Genomic DNA, 27,927 nt, shown 5'->3' with positions numbered 1-27,927 from the left:
TGCCGTAGCGTAGGATATGTGGTAGAGTAGTGTGTGCGTGCGAGTGTTGAGCCTGACTTGCTCGAGCTCTTTGAGAATATGTGTTGTGAGAACAAGTCACTGTATATCGTAAAAAGATAGCACGACGATCTATCTGTTGCTTCTTAGGAAGTGCATAATATTCATAGAAGAAATAATGCCAACATAGAAATCGGCTTTTACGATTTATTCAAGTGAAATTAGGCTTAGGGTAGCTACTTAGAGTGGCCATGCGTGTGTGATTCATTGTGCTTTGTGTGAAAAGCTGAGGTTGTTTGCTGTCATTGAAGAATTATGGCTAAGTACTTTTACGAAATGTTTTTAGAAGGTCTAAGACCTCGTCTGTTTGTGCTAATGCTTGTTATAAAAATAGTAGAATGTACGAATAATTTAAGTGACTTGCCTTGTTCTAGCGTTAAATACGCGTATTCTGCTAAAGGATTCGATGATGATGTTCCGTCGGAAGCAATACCTGGTGAGCAAAAACTTTTTTTTATACTCTTACCTGCTTGAATGGGCTTTTAGGATGAAGTGAGTTGAGATTATGATAATAATAGGAGTTTCATTTTTTTTTATTGGTGGTTGTATTATGTGTTTCTTTTAAACTTTTTTTTTTTTTTTCAATTGTGTTTTCGAAAAAATTCAGAAAAATAATTCTGTTTTTCCCAAATGTTCCATGTTGGTTTTTGAGGAATTACAATTTTTTAAAGTTATGATGTAAGCAGATTTTTTTAGTTTAGATTTTACTGACAAAAATAAACATGCCACAGTTATGTGAAACATCAAATATTTTTGCCCTGAAGTCTTTAAATAGCTGATTATTTTTCAGAGAAGTACTGATACCATTCTGTCGTATATTGGTTGAGATAGATGTTTTTTTTTTTTTTTTTTTAATCTACTGCTGAAATAAAATAATCCCTGTTATTCTATATAAAATAATTTATAGAGAACCGTTTTCTTACCCTTAGCTATTTCGGGATGGGGACACAATTTTTAAAGATATTTCTCTTATATAAATATTTTATGTGATTTACCAAAAACGGATATTTACGCCAAGTAACTAAGTGCATTAATTAACAGAAGGTAAAATATTTGCTGCCATTTTCTCAGTATATGTATTAAAGCAGTTTAATGGCTATAAAGGTATGTAATGCTGAATATAATCCGGAAGTAAAATAAAACAATCAAAGACAAAAACAGGCCTGGGACACGAGTCTCTTCTTGAATTATCCCCGATTATCGGGACTAATGGTCACCTTAAAATAGAAGCATTTGCGCTAATTTTATACTATTCTTTGTCAAATTGTTAATTGACTCAATTTTGAATAAAAATTAACATTTAATGTTAGTTGCTGAACTTATTTTATGCTCTGTTTTTATCCATTCTATGATAAATCAGAACTTACATTTACAATCAGAATTTACATTACATGGAAAAAGCCTTTGTTAGGGAGCGTTGTAATTTATTGAAGTCAAAAAAACAAGTTTCAACTTTGAAAGGCTTCTCATCCCGACCTTTTTGCATTAGTAGCATTTCATGCCTTTTGTACAATTTCATCTATTAGAATATAATAACCTATGTTTTTAACGGAAACGTTTTAGCAGCATCTTCAGAATTTGATTCTTGGCATTAGCCGGTGATTGGTTTGCTCACCGCCACCAGTTTTGTTACCGAGGCAGGTTTGTTTATTTTTGTGTGAATGTCGCCATGAAAGATTGTAAATCTGTCGTACATTTAGTACCATGAACGGGCTGATATGGTTTGGATATTCTAGCAACAGACACTTCAGATTAAACATGGTACTTAATTTTCAGATAATCGAAAAGACAGTGGTGTGTCACACCGGACGACGAAAATCATATAACAGTCCTATATAAACCAAATAGTACTTAACAGTACAAGAATAAAATTGTATTAAGACAGTAGGGGAAATATGGTGATATGCTTTGAGTAATGATCAGAGGTTATTTCTTTTCATTATGAAGAATTCTAACATTGTATTCTTTCTGGTAGAATAAGACCACGTTGAGTCTCGTTTCCATGGAAGGTTATTGATTGACAGTGTCATAATTTACTTAAACAGTAGTCCTTTTAGTAGGAACAACTGAAATTGTCGAATCGTAACAGTAAAAACTTAATCAAGCGAAATTCGTAACTGTGCTGTAATTTTTAATTGAGCAAAATTAGAATCAGTGACTCATATGTATCCCCACAATGAAAACCGTTGTTTTCAATTTGACAAATCGTGATCAAACGTTCAAAAGATATATATATATATATATATATATATATATATATATATATATATAATGAATTATTTGTTATCTGAACAGATTGAGGAATGTGAAACAGAGAATTTTGTGGATAGAGGAGCTGAATGTGATTGAGATGTAATTTTCTGAGAGGAATTTACTAAACTGATACTGAGATTATTCGCAGACTGGAATGAAAGAACACAAGGTCATTGCTGGATAGTGCATAAAGGTGCGGTGAACCAGTATTATTATTATTCTTCTTATTTTTTTTTTTTTGCCTTGGAGGGTAATGGTGAGTGGAATGTGTTGTGAGAGGGTGTGGTGCATGGAGAGAATAAATAAATTTAAGGTGCAGTATGATAGCTGTTCTGGCTGACTGAAGGTATTGGTCACAATGCAGTGAGATTTTTGATTCAGCAGAGGAATAAAAGATTAAATTGGTTGATTCTTTATCTCATTCGAAACAGAGCGTTAAATGTTTAAATAAAAAATCTCATCCATGTGCACATGTTCAGTTATAAATAGTGTCATTACCTTAGTGAAATGTTACCACAATATCAATTTTTTGATATTGTGACTGGTCAGAAAGTAAATTATTCTCAACAAGAAATTCTTTTACCTTTTCCCAAGTATGAGCAAGAATTCAGCCACTGTTGGCTGAGTGGTTAGCATATCCACTTGTCAACCAATGGATTAAGAGTTAATCCTGCCATAGGCATTTGTGAATGCCTCTATGCGGGAGATGAGTTTCATTGCCTGGTGTGAGGCCACTGTTCCACTTATTGCAGTCCTGAAAAAGTTAGATATTTGGTTTCTAAACTGTACAAAAGAAAATAAAAATTAAGAAAAAATAGGAAAGAAATTGTTAGCCTACTCATGGTATGAATATGCTATAGTTTATACACAAAGATCTTGATGCCTAAAATGCTTATAGATATAGACTGTTGATTTCATATCAAATTGCCTCAGTATCCCATTATGGAAAATACTAGATAATTCCATTATCCAAATACTTGATCTCTTCTTCAGCAGTTATCTGTATTCTATGGGCCATTTGTCCTTTAGGCATTTCATATCAGAGTAGTTTGACTTCTCCTGTGGAACAACATTTATACAATTTTTCAACCCATCTGTTGTATGCTTATCAAATAGGATGATCTTCATACTTAAATTTCTTGTTTGGATGGTTATATTTCTGATAAAATGTTTGCACTGAAACAATTCTTTTGCTATGAAAACATTTCTTTCCACTATAAATTCTCATCACTTATTTAGGATAATTCATTTAGTTATCATAGAATGATGCCAAATCTATTTCAAGAGAAGAATCGAGCATCTTGCTGTCTTTCATTGAAATCTTCTTCTTTTTTTTTTTTTGTACATATACTGATGCCCAAAAGTAAATGTTATAATTGCAAGTAATTTATCAACATATCAAACTGATTCTGGAAAGGCCAAAAACACGAAGCATGCATCTTTCCAGATGGCAGTCATGCATTCTGGTCCCTTGGCAAAGTTTTTCGTCATAAGTATCCCACTTTGGTAATACTATCCCACTCTTACAATATTCAATACCTCCAATGATTTTTTTTCAGAAAAGGGTCAGAACTTTGTCTGAGCTGGATATCAAAAGACATACTCTTCGTGGAATTTTCCTAAGTTGGAGCTTTAGTGTTGACTCCTGTTTTGTGGGATGTTTTTTTATATTTATAACTCTTTTATTCATTCTGAATCTTGGAAATGAGTCCATATTCGTGAGATTGGTCACATTCTTACGAATGTGACCAATCTTTACCAGACAAACATTTGCTTTCACTTGAATTGTTTCTGAAGTAATGGTGAAGGTCAGCTTCTGTGCTACCTCTCGAATGATAATGATCACTAATACAGATTCACCCAGTGTCACTCAATGGGGAATCTTTTTGCTTATGTCATTCAGTTTGATGACATAGCATGGAAAAGTTAAACTAATCTTGCTATTGAGGCCAAATTGTGATTATCTTGGTTATTGGAGACCTGAAATAGCTTGAAAAAAGTATCATGCTTGCTCTGAGTAGGATGGAGTATCTAATCCTTAGCCCATACTTGTACTCGTATGCTTTTTAAGGTTTACAGCAGTTTTATTAATGGGTGGGATTATCTTAAAAAAAATTCACTGCAGCAATGATTTGTAGACCACTTGCAGTATGCAAAACATTTTTTTGGAAATTACTACCAAGAATTTGTTCCCTATGCAAACATAATAATAGTTCAGAGATAACTAGAAGTTTTTATAAATTACTAATTGAATACAGAAACTCTGGTCTTATGAATTCAATACATTTTTTATTATGAAACTCCTAGATGTTTTCTACAAGAAAATCTTCGAACAGATGCAAATCCTCTTTTAAAAATATCCTATTGCTGTTATTACAAACCATTAGTATCTTCTTTCATTATCACTGCTACACAGCAGCAGCTTTTTTTCAAGTGGCATGTGTTGTACCAGTAATTGAACCTCATTTATATTGTGATGGCATTCATATTCCTAAATTATTATGAGATAATTATAACCGTTAACTTTATATAGCAGCTAACTACACTGAAGTGATTTAACTGGTATGAAGCTAATGTGATAACTTGATCCATTCTTCTGTCTTCAGTCAAAATTGGTATGCTTATCAGACCTATAGAGAAATACCATTTCTTTATAGGTCATCTTATTTTATGATTCCATGTGATTAAACATCAGATTCCTTAGATCAAATTGAAAACAAATTTAAACTCTAGAACATGGAATAAGCACATCAATTAAAATGTTTCACATGCAAATTTTGCATGTGAAACATTTTATATTTCATAAAATCATTATATGAATTATAAATTTATAAGTGCACAGCTAGCACGTCTTCAATTGAAAAGCCCATGATAGTCACATTCTTGATGAGATTTGTACTCAACCCTAAAGCATAGTCAAAACCAACTGATCTGCAGAATATATTTTTTTAATAAAAAAAAAAAATATATATATATATATATTTTTTTTTTTTTTTTTTAATTGTAACACCCCTTTATGTTACCTGTTTTGGTTTGTAAGATCCCTAAATGCAATATTTGTGTGTAATAAAATTTTTTGATATTTTATTACACACAAATTTTGTTATCTAACCATGCATTTATCAGAAAAGACTTTGTATCACATTCAGGGATGTTTGGTAGCTGTTTAACTTATAACAGCACTGATGTGATGCTAAATTCATCATTGCAACCTCAAATATCATTTTGTATTTCATAAGTTTTACTTTATATGTGTTATCATTATTACAGACACCTCCATGGTGTTCATAGGTGCATCATGTGAGGTCCACTAACATCCTAAAAACCAAATACTAACCATTTTTTATAAAAACTTTGCTTTGAACTTATTCACCAACATATAGCACTCACAACTGACTTTGGAACCCCATTTCACTCATTTACTGTATGCCCACAGATGCGAGACCCTTTGACACTTCTGCGCATATCAGAAGAAGGAGAATCCATTCTGATAATAGGATAATCAATCCATCTTGTGGATGAGTTGTTTATTATTATACATCGGAAAATTAACTTTTCTTTTATGAACATTGTAGTTTTTAAAGTGGTAACTATTTTGCTTGTATAACAGTTGGAAAATTTTATGTATAACGCACGTGATTTTGCATGTTGGTGACCAATTTGTACATCAGCTTATTTCTTTTTTCCCCTTCAACAAGAATTAACTCTTCTTGGCAGGTTGCCAGACTAGGGTCTCAGATCTGTGGTCGGACAGTACCACTCGACAAGCAAATAGTCAAGTCTTATGACCTTGCTAACTATATGCTTTCTTAATTTCCAGGGATGATTCCTATTCCACACTAGTCACGTACTGAAAAATATCCTCTGTCAATCTTATAACTTTTAAGGAGCAGACTGACTTTTCTCTCATATATTATTATTATTATTATTATTATTATTACATCTCCAGGGAGTCCAAAGACTCATCGAGGGAGGGCACCCACTTGACAACTCTCAGTCTCCACCAACTTCAACTACACCAACGCCATCTGCTGCTGACCACCACTAGTATTTCCACAGATAATCGCAAACATCCATGCCCACGGCAGGATTCGAACATACAGCCTTTTGGCTGGAGAGTGGATACGCTAACCACTTGGCCAACCAGGCTTGCAAAGATATAATATGTTAAACATGCAGAAATATATATCATCACCAGGAATAAAATTATATATGCAGCTCAAGCTGATAGTTTTATTGCTGTTAAGTTTATGGTTTTGTCAGAATAAGAAATGTACTGCTTCTCTACATATGTGCAAAGAAATGCAATTTCCTTAAAGTTTTTTGGGTGAGCATCAGTAATTTGCTCTTCAAAATAAAACTGCACAATGAGATTACTTTCAAGTTTACAATCACAAAAACATAGGATTGGCTTTTATCTATGTTTTTGCCTGAAGAACATCTTACTTTGTAGCAGAAAGATTTAGAAATAATAAAATAAAACAAGCATTAAAATTCTCTGAAAGTAATTTTTTAAATGCAGACCTCCCTCCCCATTTAATGTTATGAAAAGTAGAGTGCTAGTACAGATGTACAGTTTAGCAGTTGGGAAAAAGAAGTAACTTATTAAATCTTAATTTTTTATTTTCACCTTTTATATTTGTGAGGAACAAAAGAAACTTTTTTCTTTCCCCGAGCATATGAACGATTACTATTGCTTTGTTTTAAAAATAATGCCCGAAACAATCTGGATAAATTATAGCTAATTTATATAATCCTACAGTATGAGTTTTGGAGATCATCTTTGGGTTATTCACTATACATGTTTGCCAGCTGTGAAGCTGAAATGCATTTTCTTTAGAGAATAGAACTTTCATTATCAACATGAAAAACTGTCTGGGGAATGAAAAGCTTTTTACAAATTAAGTTGCAAGAGGTTAGTTTTTGTGTCTTGGCTTCTTATTGAGTAATGCATTATGTGCAGCATCTATGTGAGAAGCAGACTGAGACTTCTCTCAGAAATGGACTCTGATGCTAAATTTTCATTTTTCAGAACTATAATTCAATACCACTTTGTTTTTTTTTAATCTAATGTCACTTAATGTACTTTGCTTGAACTTCTAGTTTTAACTTTTCTAGATGCTGCTTTTATGAGATTGAAATTTATTTGGGTGAATTATCTTTGCATTAAAATGAAAGTATTTTCTCCCAAATATAAACAGGCAATTTACTAACGTTTTTTTCCCCCTTAATTCTCTGTGCCTGCTTTTTATTTTAACCCCCCCCCTCCCACACACATTCTCAGTTTCCTTCCATTTACATTATATTAGGAAACAATTGGACCTGACTGCAGTCTTTAAATAGAGTGGAGTTAGTCTAAATTGATTAATTAGAAAATTGACAGCGATTCTGATAGAAACTTGGTTTCCTCTTCAAGAGCCAAAACTGGATCTCCTTTCTTCACTTATGACACTTGCTTTTTTTTCCTCTTTTTGAAAATGTTTTTTTTTTTTTTTTTTTTTTTTTTAAATGTATTGATAATGTCTTGTTTCATAGACGCATAATGTGATTTTAAGTATCTGTTTTCAGCATCCAAGTAGAATTCACATAATGATATCAGTTGAAAGTTTGATATTTTGTGGTGACCTTTGCATCAGTTTCACACAATTCAAGGGTGGCATTGAATAAAATGTGTGATTTTGAATCCTAATCACAACCACTTTTTGGGTTTCCAGGTGAAATTGCATTATCATTTAATGATTTTGATGTACAATGGCACTCTATAAATAATGGTCAGAATGCACTTCCTGTAATAAGTATTAGAACTCTGGAGATGCCCAGTTATTAACAATCAGCTGTGAAAAATGTATTGCTTGTAAATTTGAATTTTTTTCATAAAATCATGGTTATGGTAGGTTAATTTATTTTCTGGTTCGCTTGAGAAATATGTAGCCTTTTTTAAATTAATAAAAAAAAACAAATTTAATAACCATATAAACAGCAATTATAATACTATGCATTGCTGAGGTGTGATAGATAATGACCATTATATCACTATAATAAACAACTGAAATTTATATATATGAAATACAGTATGAACTTATGTTCATATTGTATGATCCCTGTGTTTGTCCCTTTTCTGTTATAGAACATAATATATAGTGCATGTGACCCCCACTCCCAACAGGTACTGCATTTTTTAGGAACATGGATAATCTGTAAAGTGGTGTAGAGTATACTTTAATCTTAGGATCTTTTCAACTGATATGCATTTGAATTATGATACCTACATGAAGATCAGAGACTCATCATGGAAGACCACTGCATTCCACCATTCACCAACTGCACTAGCAATCCATCCACTAAATAATAGTTTTGTGTTAACTGTATGTTCTCAATCTGATTTGCCTTATGTGTGAGATGAAAAATGAATGTGGTGAAAAAAACCTTGCTAAGTAAGACTGACTAACCTATCTTTAAAAAATGAATTCAATTTGGACAAAGCATTTTTTTACCCTCTTCCTCCAGTACTCACTGATTCTTTTTTGGGGGTTTGAGTTGCTTCTGTTTTTGACAACGAAATTCAAGACGACTTAGTCTCTTTTGTAGAAAGATTATTCATAGTTTACTGTGCTATGTTTTAATATCTGAATGATGTTTGCTTTTACTGCTGGTTGACTGAATCATCTCTCTCCACAGATACTTTTTCTTTAATGTAGTAGGTTCAAAGCATTAAGGTTTCTGCTTTTTGACTTATAGGCTTGCCACTATTTAGTAACTTGACCCACATCAACCTAATTAATATCCTGAATAAGGTGGGTAATCTTGTCTACTATGTCTATCAAAGCATGTATTCTCTGCTTGATTTATCTATTTTGAAGGATGAAAAACTTTAGCTGTCAGAAGGAAAACTCCCATCTCTGTGTGTATGTAATGTATACCATTAGTTGTGAAGAATCCTTGCTTTTGACATTTTTAGGGTAGTTTAAGGTCTACAAAGAGGCTTTTCATCCAACTAGGATATACTCATTCACCAGGTGAGCAGATACGATAACCACTTGGCCAGCCAGGCTGGGATGGTCTATGGCAAGGTTTCCCAAACTTTTTTTTTGTGGCCCAGTTATTTTAATACTTCATCTTTGTGACCCACTAAAATTTTTATGGCCAATAGATAAAATAAAACAGCTGTTCTCAGAATTCGTGCCTGGCTGCACATCACTCGATTGTTCATTGCTAATTGAAGAATTTGTAACCGGCACATTGTTTGTTTGCTTGTTGTTTTATTACCCATTTATCCATCGTTAAATGGGTAATGGCAAGCGAGATGAAGAAAGAATGAAATAAATTATTTAGAAACAATTATAATAATTATGGTTGTTCAGCTGAACCCACTGGGCAAGGTACACATAATCAGTAAATACAAAGAAATATGCTCTCTCTCTCGATGCTTAACTCAAACTGAACAAACGGAGTGAGTACGTGGCAGGCGAGTAAAACAAACGCCAGACCACCAAGCGATTCGGCTGGTGGCACGGTTGCCACCATGCAGCCTTGCCATTAGTTGAGCTACTTTACCATGAACAAAGAGACTGTGAAATGTCGATGTGCACAGAGCGCATTTTTCATCTATTAATTAAATTATTTATTCATTAGTCCTGATTAAACCTTATTTACTTGTATTTTAGAGTTTCGTGAAAAAAAAAGAAAACCCAAAAACGAAACACCTGGATTTTCAAGAGTTTTTTTAAGGCGACCCATCATTTAGCTTTCGTCACCTGGTGCTGGGTCGTGACTCACCATTTCGGAAATGCTGGTCTATGGCAGGGTTTCTCAAACTGTGTTCTGCGAGAATTTCTGGAATTTGTCATTTTAGTTTTCCAAGCATTTTTCATGAATAAATATTTTATAGTGGAAATATTCTAAGGAGAATAATATTCGTGAATATGTCGAAAAGCTCAGACCCATAACGCCTAATAACATCTGTGTATCATTAATTTTCACACATCGAAACCTTTCAACATTTGGGAAAGGGAATATTGCTGTTTATGACCCGTCATAAAAATTGCCTGCAAGCGGATTATAACAATGGGTGGCATATCCTCTGTTCTCAAAACTGAGATTCTTGAGAATCTCAGTTTGAGAAGCAGGGTTTCTCAAACTGTGTTCTGCGAGAATTTCTGGAATTTGTCATTTTAGTTTTCCAAGCATTTTTCATGAATAAATATTTTATAGTGGAAATATTCTAAGGAGAATAATATTCGTGAATATGTCGAAAAGCTCAGACCCATAACGCCTAATAACATCTGTGTATCATTAATTTTCACACATCGAAACCTTTCAACATTTGGGAAAGGGAATATTGCTGTTTATGACCCGTCATAAAAATTGCCTGCAAGCGGATTATAACAATGGGTGGCATATCCTCTGTTCTCAAAACTGAAGGAAATGACATCTGTGTAGCAAATGTCAGTGACCAAGCCGCATATTTATAAACATGGAAATATTCATGAATTATCATTAATTTTCACACATCAAAATCTTTCAACAATCGGGAAAGAAAATACTGCCGTTGATGACCGATCATAAAAATTGCCTGCAAGCTGATTACAATAATGAGCACGTATCCTTCTTTCTTAAAACTGAAAGAAGTGACATCTGTGTTGCAAATGTTAGTGACCAATCAGCAAGGAAGTATAAAGAAAATTTTTCCACTAAAATTGAAGATCAAGGTAGTCTGTATCCGGTTCTCAAATCTATTAATACGGAATACTTTCTTCGCAAGTTCGTATTGCAGTGTGCAAGTGCTTGTTCTGAAACCGGAATGCCGTGATTTTTTTAAAAATAATTAGGAATACAGATTTAAATTCTCATGTGAATAAGAGACAAAGAACTTTGTTTAATTTTGGTATTAAGAAATCTGTTATTGAAGGTGTTTGTGACAGAACAGATAATTAGTCATCCACTACCAGCCTACAAAGTGATCTCCAGGATGTACAAAAAAAAGGGGGGGGGGGAACTACCACCACACAGGAGAAAAGTTTGCATTCATTCGTAAATACTTATAATATTATAAATTTTTGGTGATTAGAATGGGATATGTCAATGAAAATCAGCACAAATTAATTTAATGATGCTTAATTATCAGTTATTAATTAATAATAAAAATCAGCTAAATTATTAATTAATACATTACAAAATAACCAAGGTGTTCCATGAAAATGTCAGGATTTGTGAAGTGTTCCATCATAGAAAAAGTTTGAGAAACCCTGGTCTATGGAATAGCATCATCTTAGTTCACTGTGCAAGAAGAAATTCATATGACGGCCTTCTATATGAGCAAAGTCATGGTAGCTATGTTCTGCAATGAAGATGGGGTCTTGTATGTGGACTTGTGGAGAATGGCACCATGATTAATTCATGGTTCCAATTTCCAAAATGTATAAATTAAAGATACCAAGAAATTATATACTTGATCCTTTATCCAAGTGTAAGCAAACAAAGTTTGCACTGAAGTATTTTCAGGACTGAGGGCAACTCGTATATAGAAGCTAATGACTTCATCACTTGCCTTAGTATCCCATAATGTAAAGCACATGTCTTTTCTTTCATGCTTACACAATGATCAGAATAAATTATGGAAACAACTACTGTGTTAGAGTAAAACTGTAATATAAACCAAAAGAAACACTTGACATTTTGACTTTCACATTAAGGTCGTCATCTGGAGTATACGCATATATACAAAGAAACAAGCTGCACTACAATCTACTTTAGCATGCTAAAGTTAAACTGACCAACTGTTATTGGTCAGTAACTTGCGTGCCATGTAGATTGTAGTGCAGCTTGTTTCTTTGTTTATATGCGTATATTTCAGATGATGACCTTAATGTAAAAAGTCGAAATGTCGAGTGTTTCTTTTGGTTTATATTAAAGTTTTACTCTAACACGGTAGTTGTTTCCATAATTTTTATGATGTAAAGCACATATCTTTGTGCACACGTATAATGCTATGCATAATTATGTATTATGGGAAGAATCACTACCCACAGGTGATTTTGACAATTGACATTGACAATTGACATTTATGTCTTTAGGGGTGAAGCAAGATGCTTTTCATATTCCCCGCTATCTGTTGTGGTTGCAGTGAAGGTAAAATTTATGAGCAGAATGCTCGCCCTGATTGGGCATGGAGATTATGCATCACTAAAGGAGGCCAATATAGCTTTTGGTCTTCTGTATTTGAATATGTCCGTTGGATCGTATGCTGTAGCTTGTTGAACCAAATCGTTGGGATGTGTGGACGTCTTTAGGAAAAACTTGGTGGCTAAGGATCGTAGAAAAGAGAAGATATAGGGAATATTTGTGTCTCTGTGGAGTTGAATGTTTCTAACATACCACGGAGCATTCAAAATCATTCTCAGGCACTTGTTCTGCACTCGCTGTATTTTGATGATGTTAGCATTAGAGGTGTGGCTCCAGGCCGGAGAGGCATAGGTGATTATAGGACGAATCGTCAACTGGTATAGCTGCAATTTGATTCTGTTGCTGAGCTTGCTATTTCTATTAATTAGCGGATAGATCTGTGCTATGACTTTAGATGCCTTTGTGCATGCAGACTTGGTGTGTTGATTGAAAGATAGCTTTTTGTCGAGAATTACACCCAGGTAATTTGTTTCTGACTGCCAGGGAATTTTAATATTGAATAGTAACAAATCTCCTACAGGAGACATTGGCCTTTTTGAGAAAAGAACGGCTGAGCTTTTCTGGGGGTTGACTTCCAATCTCCATTTAGAGAACCAACCCTCCAGCTTTAGAATGTTTTCTTGAAGCTTTCTGGTAATGAAAAGGGGTCTGAGAGATCTGGTTAGTATTGCCGTATCGTCTGCATATAGGGCCAAAATGGAAGTCATCGGATTGTGTGGGATGTCTGACATGTATACAGAGAACAGCAATGGAGCCAGCAGAGATCCCTGCGGCACTCCAGCAAAGATGTGGCGCTGGGAGGATGTAGAACCGTTGATTTTTACTTGCATTGATCTATTTTGAAGATATGAGTGGATTAAATGAACCATTTTAGGTGAGATGCCGGCTGAGATAAGCTTGTGCAGGAGTCCAAAATGCCAGATTTTGTCAAATGCTTTGGATAAATCTAGGAAAACAGCACCTGTGCACTGGCGCCAGTTGTAGCTGGTTGTGATGTATTCAACAATTCTGTGGATTTGCTGGGTAGTACTATGGTGTTGCCTAAAACCAAACTGTTCTTTTGGAAGGATGTTTAGGTCATTTATTGAGGTTTGAAGTCGTGAGAGGATGACCTTCTCTGCAACCTTACCCAGATTTGAGATGAGACTGATTGGACGATAATTTTGGGGTAGGTGTGAGTCTTTGCCTGGCTTATGTATGGGAATTACGTCAGCCAGTTTCCAGGTGGAAGGAAAATAGTGAAATCTTAAAATTGCATTTATTATACTGGTCAGGTACACTACTGCCCTCCGGGGCAGAAGTTTAATCACACGATTAGTAATGCCGTCTGGTCCAGGAGCTTTTTTGTTCTTTAAATTTTTAATAATGTCATATATCTCAGCAGGTGATGTTGATGCAATATGGTCAGTGCTGGTGATAGGAAGTTTGAGTGAGTGTCTGACCTTGCTGTGAATCTTATGTATGTGGTCAAAGTCAAGGTTTCCATACGAAGGCCTGCATTGCTCTTCTAAGCTGTGCGCTATAACCTCTGCTTTGTCCACATCTGTGTGAGCAAGGCCCTGATCAGTTAATATTGGGGGAAGGGATCTGCCTTTGTTTTTGGTATTTTTCAGTAGTCCCCAGATGGAGTGATCACTAGGTGAAATGGAGGATAACTTTTCATCCCATACATAGTCTCTGTGAGCTTTCAGTGCATCTCTTACTGCCCCATTTAGTCTGTTTAGATTTGTTTTGTCTTGTGGTGCACACGTGTTACGGAATCTCTTTCGAGCTCTGTTTTTATCTCTGATTAAGTTCATGATGTCTTCAGGCAAACGATCTGGCTTGCGGGCAGTTTTGTAGGAGGAAGCTACCTTTATAGCAGAATTAATTTGTTGTGTGAGATTTGTAACTGCAGTTTCTACTTCTTCTTTTGTGCGTATGTGAGGAACAGGTCCAATATGATCCTTGAGTGCGGCTGACAGTCTTTCCCATACAATGTAGGAGTGAGAAGGAGGACACAGGAATTCCTGATTTCCCAGCTGCAGCAGTATTGGATTGTGATCGGATGATAGTTCATCCATAGAAATGATACTGTACTGAAGTTTAATATCCTGCAGGATAGCTATATCCAGGATATCAGCAGTGCCGAACGTACTGAGATGAGTTGGTTCGGTGGGGCCTGCCACAACAGCGTTGCTTGATCCTAAGTAATTGAAAAGGATGCAACCATTCTTGTTTGTGGTTGAACAATTCCAGGCAGGGTGCTTGGAATTCAGATCCCCGGCAATAATGGTGGGCCCTCTGATGCCTAAGATGGCATTTAGATCAGAGTGAAGAAGAGATTTTTGGGGAGGGTTGTAAGCTGAGTAGATTTTCAGTTTGCCAGTGGAGCTGGTGACTACTTCCACTCCTGTGATCTCAAGGTTAGTGGTTGAAGGAATGCTCACAGAGTGGTGCTTAATGTAGTTTTTAATGAAGATGGCAGTGCCACCACCTCTGTAGAGTAGTCTGTCATTTCTGTATAGGTGATAGCCACTTATTGTAGGGTTGTCTGAGGGTCTTAGATGAGTTTCGCTGATTAGAATAACATCTGGCTGATACCTAGATGTGAAGGCACGGAGTTCCAGGATTTTGTTTTTGAGGCCATTTGCGTTCCAAGCAACTATTTGAAGAGATGCTGGAATGAGTTTGTTACTATTCATTTATGAGAGCTGTGAGGATGACCTGTGTTTCACGAAGAAATCTTTTAGTGGAGGTTTCAGTAGGGTTTGATAGGCTAAAATTTTGTAGCATGTTTGCTAGTGAGGCCGTGATAATAGCTGTTAGGTTTTTAGGTGCTCTTGGTTGATTTTGGTCTGGAATTGGCCTAGTTGTACGGGTCACATCGGCATAACTTCTTGTTTGCTTTTGGTTGGAGGTCTCCGACTGTGGTCGATGAGTCTCCGGTTTTGGTGTCTGGGCCGCTGGTGTTCTTGTACTGTAGGAGGAGGGCTGATTGATTGCCTCCATCCGTCTGTTCTTTGGGTGTTGAGTACATCCTTTGTAGTTCGCCGGATGAGGGCCACTGCAGTTGGCACATTTGGCCGAGGTGGTCCTTGGCTTAGTGCAGGTATTGGTTGGGTGGCTGTCTCCACATTTTAAACATCTATATTCTGCTCGGCATAGATTCTGGGCATGGCCAAACTTTTGGCACCTGTGGCACTGCCCAGAAGATGATCTTTTACGGAGTGGTTCCGGTGTGACGATGAGACCACAGACTGTTTTTAAGTTGTAGATATCCTTATATATTTTGTGAATCTCAACAAGGACTAATGGCATGGGAGTTTTGTCTGCTTTGTACATTCTGCTCACTTTGACTGGTGGCAGATCCTGAGAATTTAGGTCAGCAGCGATTTCTGCTGTGTCAATGTCTTCACAGACACCACGAAGGACTACTTTTAAATTTTTTTCTGAACTGAGCGCAAAGGTATGATACTGGATGCCTCTGTTGTCCAGTTCCTTGGTCAACCTTCTGTAGTCTGTCACTGTTGCTGGCTGAATCTTTATGCCTTCATCCATGTTTTTGGCCTTAATGAAGCCAATATGCAGATTGGACATTGTGGATCGTAAAGCTGCCCACTTTTGTTTTTCTCTAAGGATGACCGGAGGCACCTTTTCTTTGGGAGAGGTATAGGCGTCCGAACCCTGAGAATCCTGTTCCATTACAGTATTGTCATTGTGCGGTTCTTCTGTTGTTCTTCGCTTTTTGCAAGCACGCACTTCTACAAAGTCTGAAGGTGTAGAAGGCATCGACTCTAAATGATCTTCAGCGACGACTTTGTGAGCACGCACTTCTGCAAAGTCTGAAGGAGTAGAAGGCATCGACTCTAAATGATCTTCAGCGACAGCGTCTGAGACACATTCAGGGGGAAACGTGTCATACAGTTTAACCTTTCCCGGCCAGTTATCACTCAGTAGCTTTCCCAGTCTGAGGAATTCCCTGTAGACTTCTTCGAATTGGGTCTCATTTAGAAGTTTTGTCATTTCAAGAAATAAAAATGTGTTGATACACAGATGGAGAAAGAGTAGAGGTCCCTCAGGTGCCCCGAGCAGGCAAAGACAATCCTGTGAACTTTTGAGGGTCCACTAGCAGATCCCGTAGACACTCTTAGGTGTCTACCAGCAATAAAATGTTACTCTATTATATATATATCCCGTAGATCAAATCGATCTACCAGCAACGGTAGCAAATATTTCACCTTAAAAAACCTTAGAAAATGAAGAACACTTACCTCTGTATATATCATTTATCATTCAAAACTATCGCCACTAATTAACAACACAATGACTCAGCTGACTCTTTAATTTCATCATCCCCACAGGTGATACTAAGGTAATGCAGAAGTCATATTTTCATATATAAGTAGCCAAAAGGTGTCGCATCTTATGATTAAAATACTCTGGATTAGAGATATTTGTTGGAAGTTTTTCACTTGGTTATACTATAAATTAAAGTTACATTTATCTAAGTATAGATACCAAAAAATTATATAATTTATAGTATAACCAAGTGGAAAAACTTCCAACAACTCTCTGGAAAGGTATGAAGAGATGTTGCAGAAATTTGAAAAAAAAAAAAAAAAAATTCATCTGTTGTATTCAAAAAGAAAACCCAAAAATGAAACACCTGGATTTTTAAGAGCTTTTTTTAGGCGACCCAGCATTTAGCTTTCGTGACCTGGTGCTGGGTCGTGACCCACCATTTGGGAAACGCTGGTCTATGGCAGGGTATTCAGCCTGTCTGAAATATGAATGTCCTTTTCCATGGCAATGCCCATCCTCATTTGAACAGGTTTGTGCAAAAGGGATGCAATTGCAACAGTTGGCTGGACTGATCTTTCCCATCCCATCCATAACCCAGATCTGGCACTCTTTATCATCTGTGTCTCTCTCTGAAGCCATAACTCAATTCAGTATTGGTTTCTTTTTGTTTGGAAAGAAAGAAGTTTAAATCTTGTCTTGTACAGAGGTGACAGAGTTTTTTCATCCTATAAAACAAACTGGCAAGAAAAACACTCGGCTTACAGACAGTAAATTTGTCTCATTGTCTTAGTTGCATGCACTCAGAGGATGCCATTTTTTGGACAATGAGAAGCTGAAAAATAAAATTTGAAGAGCATAGGTGCTGGAGTAACTTATTGGGCTGACAAAGCATCTCACTCAGCAATGATAAAGCTGAGTGAGATGCTTTATAGAAACTGTTGACAGATGTTTATGTTTATAGAAATTTTATAGATGCTTTATGGAAACTGTTGACAGAATGGTGCAAAAGATAAACAAATTCATATAAAAGCAATGTTGTTAAATTATATTTTCTGAGAGAAAAAATGGTCATTACTTCCATACTGCCCTTCATGAAAACCACATTTGGTCTTTAGAGTATCACAATTTGTAGTATATATTTTTGTTGTGCTAGTATACTATAGATTTTCAACAACCTATTGAGCAAGTAGAACTGTACACAAAAATTGTGTGGCTGTAATTTAACTGAGATATGCAAATATAATGTAATATATATATATATATATATATATATGTCAGATATTATTCTATTTTTAGGTCACACATGAAGTCACCTTCTTTAAGGCTACCTTCTGTTTAGAAAAAGAAATAAACTTCCAAATTATGCAGAATTAGGCTTGTTTATACAAAACAATGTGCCAACTGCAAATATCCTTCCATCCACCCCACCCCAAAAGTGAGAATTGATTCAGTGGCAAAAATGGCATCTGGCCCACATAATTAACCAAAAATTCAAGTCATGTATAACATTATTATTACAGTAACCTTTGTAGATTCATTGGATTTGTTGTAGGAGGTCCACTTAACAGACATGTAAGGTCATGTTAAGGTCCACTTAACAGACAACTGAACAAGGCAATATTGCAACTGGAATTGGTTATGGAGAGAAGTTAAGGGAGTGTAAATTGCAGAATTTGGAAAAGAGATGACAGACATTTAAGTCGGTGAGATTTTGATGACTAAATACAGATGAGTTTATAAAAAAATCAAGGAAGAATGAATAGATTTTTTTTTTTTTTTTATATAGTAGTGGGTAAGCAGAACACATTACTAGAATGGAAAGGAATATTAATGACTTTAAGGTTCAATATTGCTAGCAACATGTCCTTGCTAGCAATATTGAACTTTAAAGTCATTAATATTCCTTTCCATTCTAGTAATGTGTTCTGCTTACCCACTACTATATAAAAAAAAAAAAAAAATCTATTCATTCTTCCTTGATTTTTTTATAAACTCATCTGTATTTAGTCATCAAAATCTCACCGACTTAAATGTCTGTCATCTCTTTTCCAAATTCTGCAATTTACACTCCCTTAACTTCTCTCCATAACCAATTCCAGTTGCGATATTGCCTTGTTCAGTTGTCTTTGGATCTGATCCAATGTGTCCACATCAAATGAAATCTGGATGACAAAAGTTGAGCACAGTAGTCAGTGTGGTCTGACTGCTTCATATAGTAGCACAAACATCTTATCCCTACTTGTCAGTATATTTCTTATTCTGGGGCAGTGCAATGGTAGTCTTTGCAATGTGTCCTCTAAACTTCAGTCTATGGTCACCCATGAACCTGAGATCTGAAATCTTATCTGCTTCCTGAAACATAGTACTACTAAGTACACAATCTTGCATCTCTAACTGTTTTTAAGGAAATTATAATATAGAATAATATTATTCTACTTTGTAAAATAATATTAACTAAATAAATTTAATTCCAATATTTCAAAGTCAAATTGCTATAATTATTATTATTATTCAGGCCTCCATGGAGTCAAACGACTCATCATGGGAGGTCCTTCCTAAGAACATAAAGTCTGTCATGACTCATCGAGGGGAGGTCCCCCCTAAGAAACACAAAGTCTATCATACCACTCCTTAAACTCATTGACCGTTCTCACTCTCACCACTCCATCAGGCAATGCATTCCATGGTTCAACCACCCTCCATGCAAAGAAACCACTCCTCACCCTCTTGCTCACAGTTTCCTTTTTGTAACTTCCAGGGATGGCCGCTTGTCATCACTCCTTCCTGCTGTTCAACCAAGCGAAAGAACTCCCCAGTGTCAACCCTGTAACCACCTCTCAACAGTTTAAAAGTCTCAATCATATCACCTATCCTTCTTCTATCCACCATGTTGCAGTCCACATTCTCTCAGCTGATCCTCATAACCAAAATTGTACAGTCCTGAAACCATCTTTGTACTCTTTCCACAGTTAATTTATTCCCTTCAAATCCTGGGGACCAAATCTGAGAACAATAGTCTAAGTGTGGTCTGATCAGAGACTTATACAACGGAATGATAACCCTTTTATCTCTGCAGGTCAGCGTCCTTCTCATAATTGCAGCAATCCTCTGTGTTACCTTCACCACCTTTGCAATATGTCTCCTAAATCATGGAACAAAAATATAATAAGATGTGCACCCAGGCATTACACCTAAAGAATGAAGCATGTCAACAACTGAAAGTAAGCTTAAAGTTCTAAATTGTGCCCCCCTAGTGGGCTAAATTGATGTCCTTGGCTGTTTGGCTGAACTTCGGAGAATGAGAGCTTCTCAAATTTGGTAGTTTAAGGCAGAAGCAAATTCAAGGAAGTCTTTTGTAATTGCTGTAGTAGAATAGTGGCTTTCTTCCAGCGTATTCTATGGCAGGGTGTCCAAAGCATGTTGCTTTGGACACCCTGCCATAGTGTTGCATGAAACCGCCCCAAATTTGGGAAGCTCTCATCCTCTATACTTCAGCAAAGGATGCCCAATTTAGTCCTAGGAGGCACTGTTTAGGACTTATTCTACTCTCAGTTGAGATGCTTCATCTTCATTAGTGTAGTGCCTGCACACACATCTTATATTTTGTTCCTTAATGATTGCAATTTGACTTTGCCAAAATATTGGCAGCATTAATTAAATATGTCTTCTTGACAGTCTTGCATCTACACTCCAAAATGCAACCCCTTATGCTTAAACTTCATCCAAGAGCTTAAGTCTATTCAAAATCTTTCCTGAATGAATGAATAGCCATAATAGCATTCATAAGATGTTAATCTTATAAGAAGGGCAAATAATCTGTTCCTATATTCTATCTATACAAAATAATGAGATAATTACAAAAGACAGAAATTCTTTGGATTCTCCATAGGAAATAATCTAGTGATGACTGATTAGAACAAAGTTTGCAATTTAGTAAGGAAATTTTGCCAAACATTTCTTGAGGCAAAACTAATCTTTCCTTTGTATGTGATTTTTTTATTTTATTTATTTATTTTTTTTGTGAATTCCATCCATGTAAAGATGGAAACCTTTTGGTACATGCATAAGTGCTGTGGACAGATTAGGGGTTGGATGATTACAATTCCTATTCCAGAAACCAAAACTTTTTTTGGGCTACTTCAGGCCTGAAATAATGAGGTTGTTTTTTCATGCTACACAAAGAAATTCACGTACTGCATAAGGTGCTGCCACATATGATTTCCAAAAGATGAAGGCATTTTGTTGAAACCAGATATTTGCGAGCACAAACTAATATCCAGATTATTATTACAACTTAAATTATTAATTATATAATTAGTACTTAGAATTGATGGTATGACTGGAGAACAAGAATTCATTCCCAGATTGTAAAAATGCAATGGATTGAGTAGTGATTCCCCCTCCTCCCCACTACTATGAAGTATAAATTGGGTATAAAGTATATTTGCTAGTTGAGACCTCTTGCAATGAGTGACTCCTTGGAGGTTCATTAATTGTCAGTTTTCTGACATGTGCCCTCAAGGAGTATGGACTACCATGACAGTACTACGTGATTAAAGTTACATTTATAGTCAATCAACAATTTCCTTCAAATTTGTCAGCTCTCCATTATTGCTGTATCTAAGGCACTTTTGACTGAATCAATCTACCTAGATCATTGTATTCTTTTGGGTATTTTTCCTGCCATCTTAACACATGCTTTGCTAATCTTTCCAATCCCATTCTGTTCATACCACATTATATTAGCCTAACTTGCACATTTTTGAATACCCTCAATGTCAAGTTCCACTTGGGCTCGCCGATAGTTTTTTTTGGCATGAAACTCTATGATTTCGATCCGCGTTTCGTACCCGGCTATAGAATAATGCGGGATTACCATCTCCCTTAAACTTAACTTATGTCGCCGGTAAAATAGCCTTTTGGCTTGTTATTGTAATGTCAAGTTCCTTCATTATATCCTTATTTTTAATGATTCTGCCATCTTTATAGGTCCCTAATTTTTCTCAGAACTATCATATAATTTCTATAATATCATATTTATTTCTAATCCAAATCTCAGATCCATAACTTAAAACTGGTTTGAACTGTAAAGTAAAACTTTTGTACACTGCTAGTTTAGTGCTTTGACTTATTTCTCATATTCCATATAATTTTTTTTCCCGGTTGGCTTTTCATCTTTGCTTCTCTTTATTTTCAGATTTACTTGCCATCTTCACTAAAAACTGCCTAAATAGCTGAAATATTTTCCTTGTTCTTTAGGCTCTCCATTCAGAATGCAGCTGAAGTTTTCTTGTTTCCTACCTGTTTTCATAGTTGGTCTTTTTATTCCTGATTTTCACTGCAAATTTGTTACAGCAGTTTAGTTAGAGAATCTTGGAGACTTCTACTGGAAGTGTTTAGAACATCCAATGGAAATTGTATAATAGCTGTAACAAATTTGGCATGAAAATCGGCAATTAAAAAAAAAAGAACAAACTATGAAAATATGCAGTAACATAGAAAACTTCAGGTGTATTCTTATTCTCAATGGAGAACCTGTAGAATATAGAAGTAAAATATTCAACTATTTAGGTACAATTTTTAGAGAAGATGGCAAATTAAATTTGGAAATAGACAACAGCAAAGGTATGGTAGAAAGTCAACTGAATAAATTTATATGGAATAAGACAGAAATTAGCCCAAATACAAAATTTGCAGTATACAAGATTAGTCTTCAGACCAGCTTAAGTTATGGATCTGAGAATTGGATTAGAAATAAAGTGCTTGATCAAAGATTAGAGACCACTGAAAAAAAAAAAAAGAGTTCTGAGAAAACAGATGGGAAACATATTGGCAGAATCATATTACGAAGGAACTTTCTAATATGATAGGTAACATGGTGCATTAATTGGGGAACTTGAGAGTATTATGTTGTCACATTACAGTAACTCTTCTTAAAAAATGAACTCGATAAGTTTGATCATTTGATTCAATCTGGCACATAATGTACTTGGCCTAGTTAAATCAGCCAGGAACAAAAATGTTTCATTGTTAGCATTCAAGAATGTGTGAGCAGAGCTAATCTAAGATTGTGTGTGGCCACTTAAACAGAATGGGAGAGGAAAGGTTAGTAAAATGGGAGTTTCGATGGCATGAAACAGACCCAGAAGAAGACTAAGGTGTAGGTGGATTGATTCAGTCAGAAGTGACTTAGAATGAAATTATACATGTGACAACTTTGGAGAACTGACAAGTAATACTGATTTGGAGGAAACTGTTGATAGGAGATTAGTAATAATGTAAATGATAATCATGTGGTGGGGAAATGAAAAGTTTAAGATGATAAAGCACAGCTATATCAAATTTTAGTAGAAATCAGTGTCCTTAATGAAAGTGATGTTTACAAGTGAAATGAGGTTAATTATCTGTTTTTATACACACACACACACACACACACACACACACACACACACACACACACACACACATAAACTCTTGTAATTTGCTAGTTATGTGATTATTCAACATTTATTGAATAATGTTTGTGACATTAACATTAATTTTCAACATTTTATGATGTGTATAGGTAAAAATGTTAACATTTACTGGTATAATATATTGTTTAAGTTCTTTCCTTTTTTTTTTTTAATCTTGAAACATTCATCATTTGTTGAAATAGCTGCACGTTAATCACCTTGAAAAGATACTTTTGCAGCAGCACTAGTTCACAGTGAACATAAATCAGAAGCCATACATGCATATTTAATGGTAGTCTTTTCAATAGTAATCCTCCTAAATCCATGGTTTACATTCCTGTCAGAAAATTTAAAAAATTTTTGCATGCCATAATCTGTTTCATCAAATTATCATAATGCTTCAGAATATGTTAGTTTTCACACTTAAGATAATTTGAGTGCTTCTTTCAAAAAGTTAAGCCTGTGGTATTTGGCTAAGTTTTAATAGAAGTAAAAGCTCGCTTATAAAGGACATGTTGACACATGGTGCATTAATTGGGGAACTTGAGAGTATTATGTTGTCACATTACAGTAACTCTTTTTAAAAAATGAACTCGATAAGTTTGATCAATAGATTCAATCTGGCACTTAATGTACTTGGCCAATAATTTGCCTAGTTAAATCAGCTTGGAACAAAAATGCATAATTTATGCGAAGTTTAGTTTTTTTTGCTTTAACAACTGCAATTTTTGGTGTTCAAGTTGTCATTTCCTTCCAATTTTTTCCTTGTTCTTTAATAAACCAAATTTATTACAGAATTACTATATGGTGAACAAATAATCTTGGTGATTTAAACATTTTCTTTATAAAAAAAAAACTAGGCATGTAATCGCAACACATGATCCTTTTTACAGTATCGTTTAGTATACTAGCGGAATTTGATGTTAGTCATTATCTGAAAACTTAGTTTTCCAGCAGTGGGAATAGAATCATATCTTGTCTTGCTTGGTTTCCTTTTTGTTTTTCTTTCTTGTTTGTCACTAAAGCACATTTTGGGCAGATGGGTTTCATATGCACAAAAGATGCTCCATCACATACGAGTAAAATCAAGAGTTGATTTGACATAATCTGTATAGAAGTGAGGGAAACATGTTTACACAATAACAGTATCCAAAATTCTGACTATTAGTTATGATTCGTGTCTATCTAGTCACATTAATTACCAAGGGCTGCATAGAAAGACTCCTGTATAAATGTTGTTAGCTGTTTTTGTGCAGCTACATGGTTTTTACTTGAAGTTTGCTGGTGTCTGGAAATTCTCCATTACTACATTGACACTGAATAACCCTATTCAGGAAACTTGCAGGCATAGCAAAAAAAAAAAAAAAAAAAAAAAAAAAACACTTAGTGGATAGCGTTATGATTTTAATGCATAGTAATGTTGTTCATTTTCATTCTGACAGCATTTTATGAGTTTAGTGCTGTGCTACTATACATAATTTAAATAGTAGAAATTGTCCAGGTTACTAAAATTTTAATAGTCTAAATCAGGGGTCGGCAACATCTTCAGACTCACGGGCCACATTCGACTTTTATTTTTAATAATCGGGCCGCAAACATTTAATTAAGAGAAAATAGTGAGTGAAAAAATACTTAAGTTATCAATTTTTATTATATCAATCGCAACAAACACAGACTTATATAAACTACAGGATATGAAATAAGTATGAAAATGAAACTCATGAAAAATCATTATCATGTAAAACAATGTAATATAGTTTATGCATCATAATATGTGTGTCTCCCTACTTAGTGTGACTTTTGTGATTGTTTCCCTTAGCCAAATTATCTAGATCCACTTTATAACCTGAGGGTGCAAATTCAAATCGAAGCATGCAAATGTTCATCAGTCAGTTGAGAAGAAAATTTCAAATGATTTTTCTGAAACTCATGGCAGAAAATGCTTGTTCGCATACGTATATTTCTTCCAAATGTGACTATCGTCTTCTTTGCAAAACTGATGAATACATCACTGAATAATTCAACATACGGGCACATGCCATGTAAGTATGGTCAACCTTTTATGGGCCACCGGTTGCCGATCCCTGGTCTAAATACCTAATTTTAAAGTTCATTGGGAGCAACCTTGATTATATACAAATTGACATGTAATGCACTATTCTGAAATGTACCTAAAAATGCAAGGTTTTTCATGATGCAAAACCGGGAAACTAGACATGAACCCACAATTTACAGATATAGTGCACTGGCTATAAATCAAAATAGCTACAACTGACAGAGCTTGCTTTAACTTAACAATGTCCATTTCATTCTTATGCCACCATGTAAGTTGCATTATGATGAGATTTGTTATTGATTATTTCCTGTGATCTTTATTATCCACAGAAGACTTCCATGTAGTCAAGAGATTTATAATGGGATGTTTTTCTGATACATGCATATAGAAGCATTTTAAATTAAAAATCTGTTACATATTTTAAATTCATATTCTAGTGTCATGCTCACTGTTTCTTTTTTATTAATTATTAAATAGTTGAAGTCATTAATAAGTAACTTAGTTAATAATCAATGATTATTAGGAAAATTGAATAAATTTTTATAGTTTACTAAACAGTATTATAGAATATTTCACACAGTTAAAACAGCAATAAGACAATGGTCAGTTTCGACATCTAGCTATTGAAACTAGAACAGGGTTTTCAGATCTGGCCAACCTGTAGTACCAATATCCTAAAAGTTTCCAATCTTTCATGGGTGGATTCACATAAACTAAGTGTGGGAGTGGGACATCTTAGTGTGATAATTTCTGTACTAATTATGTATTAAAATAAATATGTAATTAACAAGGAAAAGTATCATGCATTTTATTGATTTCAGTTCGACATTTTTAAATATTTTATGTTCAAATTTTTTTTTTTTCAATTTTATGCAACATTACTCATGTTTCAAGGAAGAAAGATACATCTGTGGGGAAATAAACATATATTTAGTTATTAAATTATTAACTGATATTTCACCAGTGTTTCTTCATAGGTACGAGGAGGATATGCGTTGTGTATGTAGCCTTTCATTCAAGAGGCTATTTTACACCCAGACAACTCTTAACTATATACAAATCACAAATTTGCCCATTCTTAGAATGCTGCTCATATTTGGAGTGGTGCACCTAAAACTTCCCTTAAAATCCTTGATGCCATCTGAGGTAAGCAATTAGGCTTATAGATGATTCCCCCTTCTTAAAGATTCACTTTAACTTCTATCTCATTGTTTCTGCTTTGTCTGTTCTACAGATACTTCCATGACTGGTCACTGCTCCAGTGAATTCCACTTTATTAATACAAGAGCAGCAGCTGCCCAGCATCCTTTTGCTGTGAAACTACAAACACACCAAACCTTTCCTTTGATTTATTCTGTCTAACTGTAACAGGCTGCTTCCTTAAGAAGTATTCCCAAACAACTACAACGTGCAGCTCTTAACATTAATAAATTTCTGTCCTCATCTTCCCCTCCCCTACACACACACACACACATCATAGTACTGATGTGTTTATAGGTATTTTGTCCTCTTATGTATAGGATTAGTATTAAAATGAAAAAATCAGGAAGTTAAACACAAACAGAGTTGAAAATGGCATAACCCTACAGTTCTAACTGTAGTCATATTTATTTAGGTCAGTGACCATTCTGTTGCCACAAAAATCTAAACCTGAGTCTTTTTTGGAATCTGTTTCATTCAACCAAAAATCTGGCAGTTTGTCAGATGTTCAAGATTCCCTCACTATGTCCATAGAGGATATGAGTTAGAAACATAGTTATGCCATTTTGAACTTGCTTTCTGCCTTCTCACTATTTTGCCTGCATGCAAATGCATATTTCATCCTGTCATCCTTGAGGATGTTTTGGGGGACCAAGGTCAAATACCTGTTAATAATTTAATAAGTTGTCTAGTTCTTATGCTTTGAAGAATCCATACTAGGATTCTTTATAAATCATTGGACTTAAAAACAGGGCAGTGAAGAGGCAGGACAATTAAATCTCTTATTGTAATCTTTATTAGAACACAAATATTTCCAATTTTCTTTCTTTCCTATTTTGTGCAGTAAATAATCCATCCTTAGTTTGTACAACTCGTTCAAATAAGTCGCATCCTAAAAGTTCAAACAAACTCCTTGTCTCTTTATCGTGAGATTTTTAAAATTAATCCTCACAGAATGGGTAACATACATAAATTTCAAAGTACAGTAGTGGCTTTTGGATGGTTACTGCTAATAATAATAAAAACATCAGTAACCAGCCTAGTGGTTAGCACATCCACTCTCCAGCCAAGAGGCTGCGGGTTTGAATCCCGCTGTGGGCATGGATATTTGTGATTGTCCTACAAACTTTGTGTGGAAAGGGAATCTGTGACCCTACCACTTCTTCTAGCAGAAGACATCATTACCAAAACCATGTGAGGTACGGCGACTATGGACATCAAATGTGAAATAATAAAAAAAATTGAAATATTGGAAAGAGAACCAAAATTGTTTTGTATGTAGGCTCCAGGTACTTTTGCATGGCCTTGCTTTAAAACTGAAGATGTGGCAGTCACTTGCCTCTGGTAGGTGATGACGACTCAGTGCTGCAAAGTCACAAAATGGAAATTCACTTAAAAAGAAAGAAATATACCTGCATTTGGTATTGCAGAGAAAAGTAA

General features: G+C 35.1%; 1 protein-coding gene across 1 annotated transcript in view; it reads left to right on the top strand.

Moving 5' to 3' along the window:
• Nucleotides 1-15: 15 nt before the first annotated feature.
• The window catches only part of LOC150093260 (glypican-6-like), a 162,572-nt gene continuing 134,660 nt past the window's right edge, over nucleotides 16-27,927 (top strand). Inside the window, exon 1 of the mRNA XM_090413449.1 lies at nucleotides 16-493. Coding sequence (XP_090269575.1) covers nucleotides 313-493 — 181 coding nt within the window. The 5' untranslated portion in view covers nucleotides 16-312. The remainder of the gene's footprint in view (nucleotides 494-27,927) is intronic.

The sequence above is a fragment of the Typopeltis vanoorti genome, chromosome 24 (assembly GCF_054136105.1).
Source record: "Typopeltis vanoorti isolate ZY-2024b chromosome 24, IOZ_Tvanoo_1.0, whole genome shotgun sequence".
Lineage (NCBI taxonomy): Eukaryota > Metazoa > Arthropoda > Arachnida > Uropygi > Thelyphonidae > Typopeltis > Typopeltis vanoorti.
This window is presented reverse-complemented; position numbering and strand designations above follow the sequence as displayed.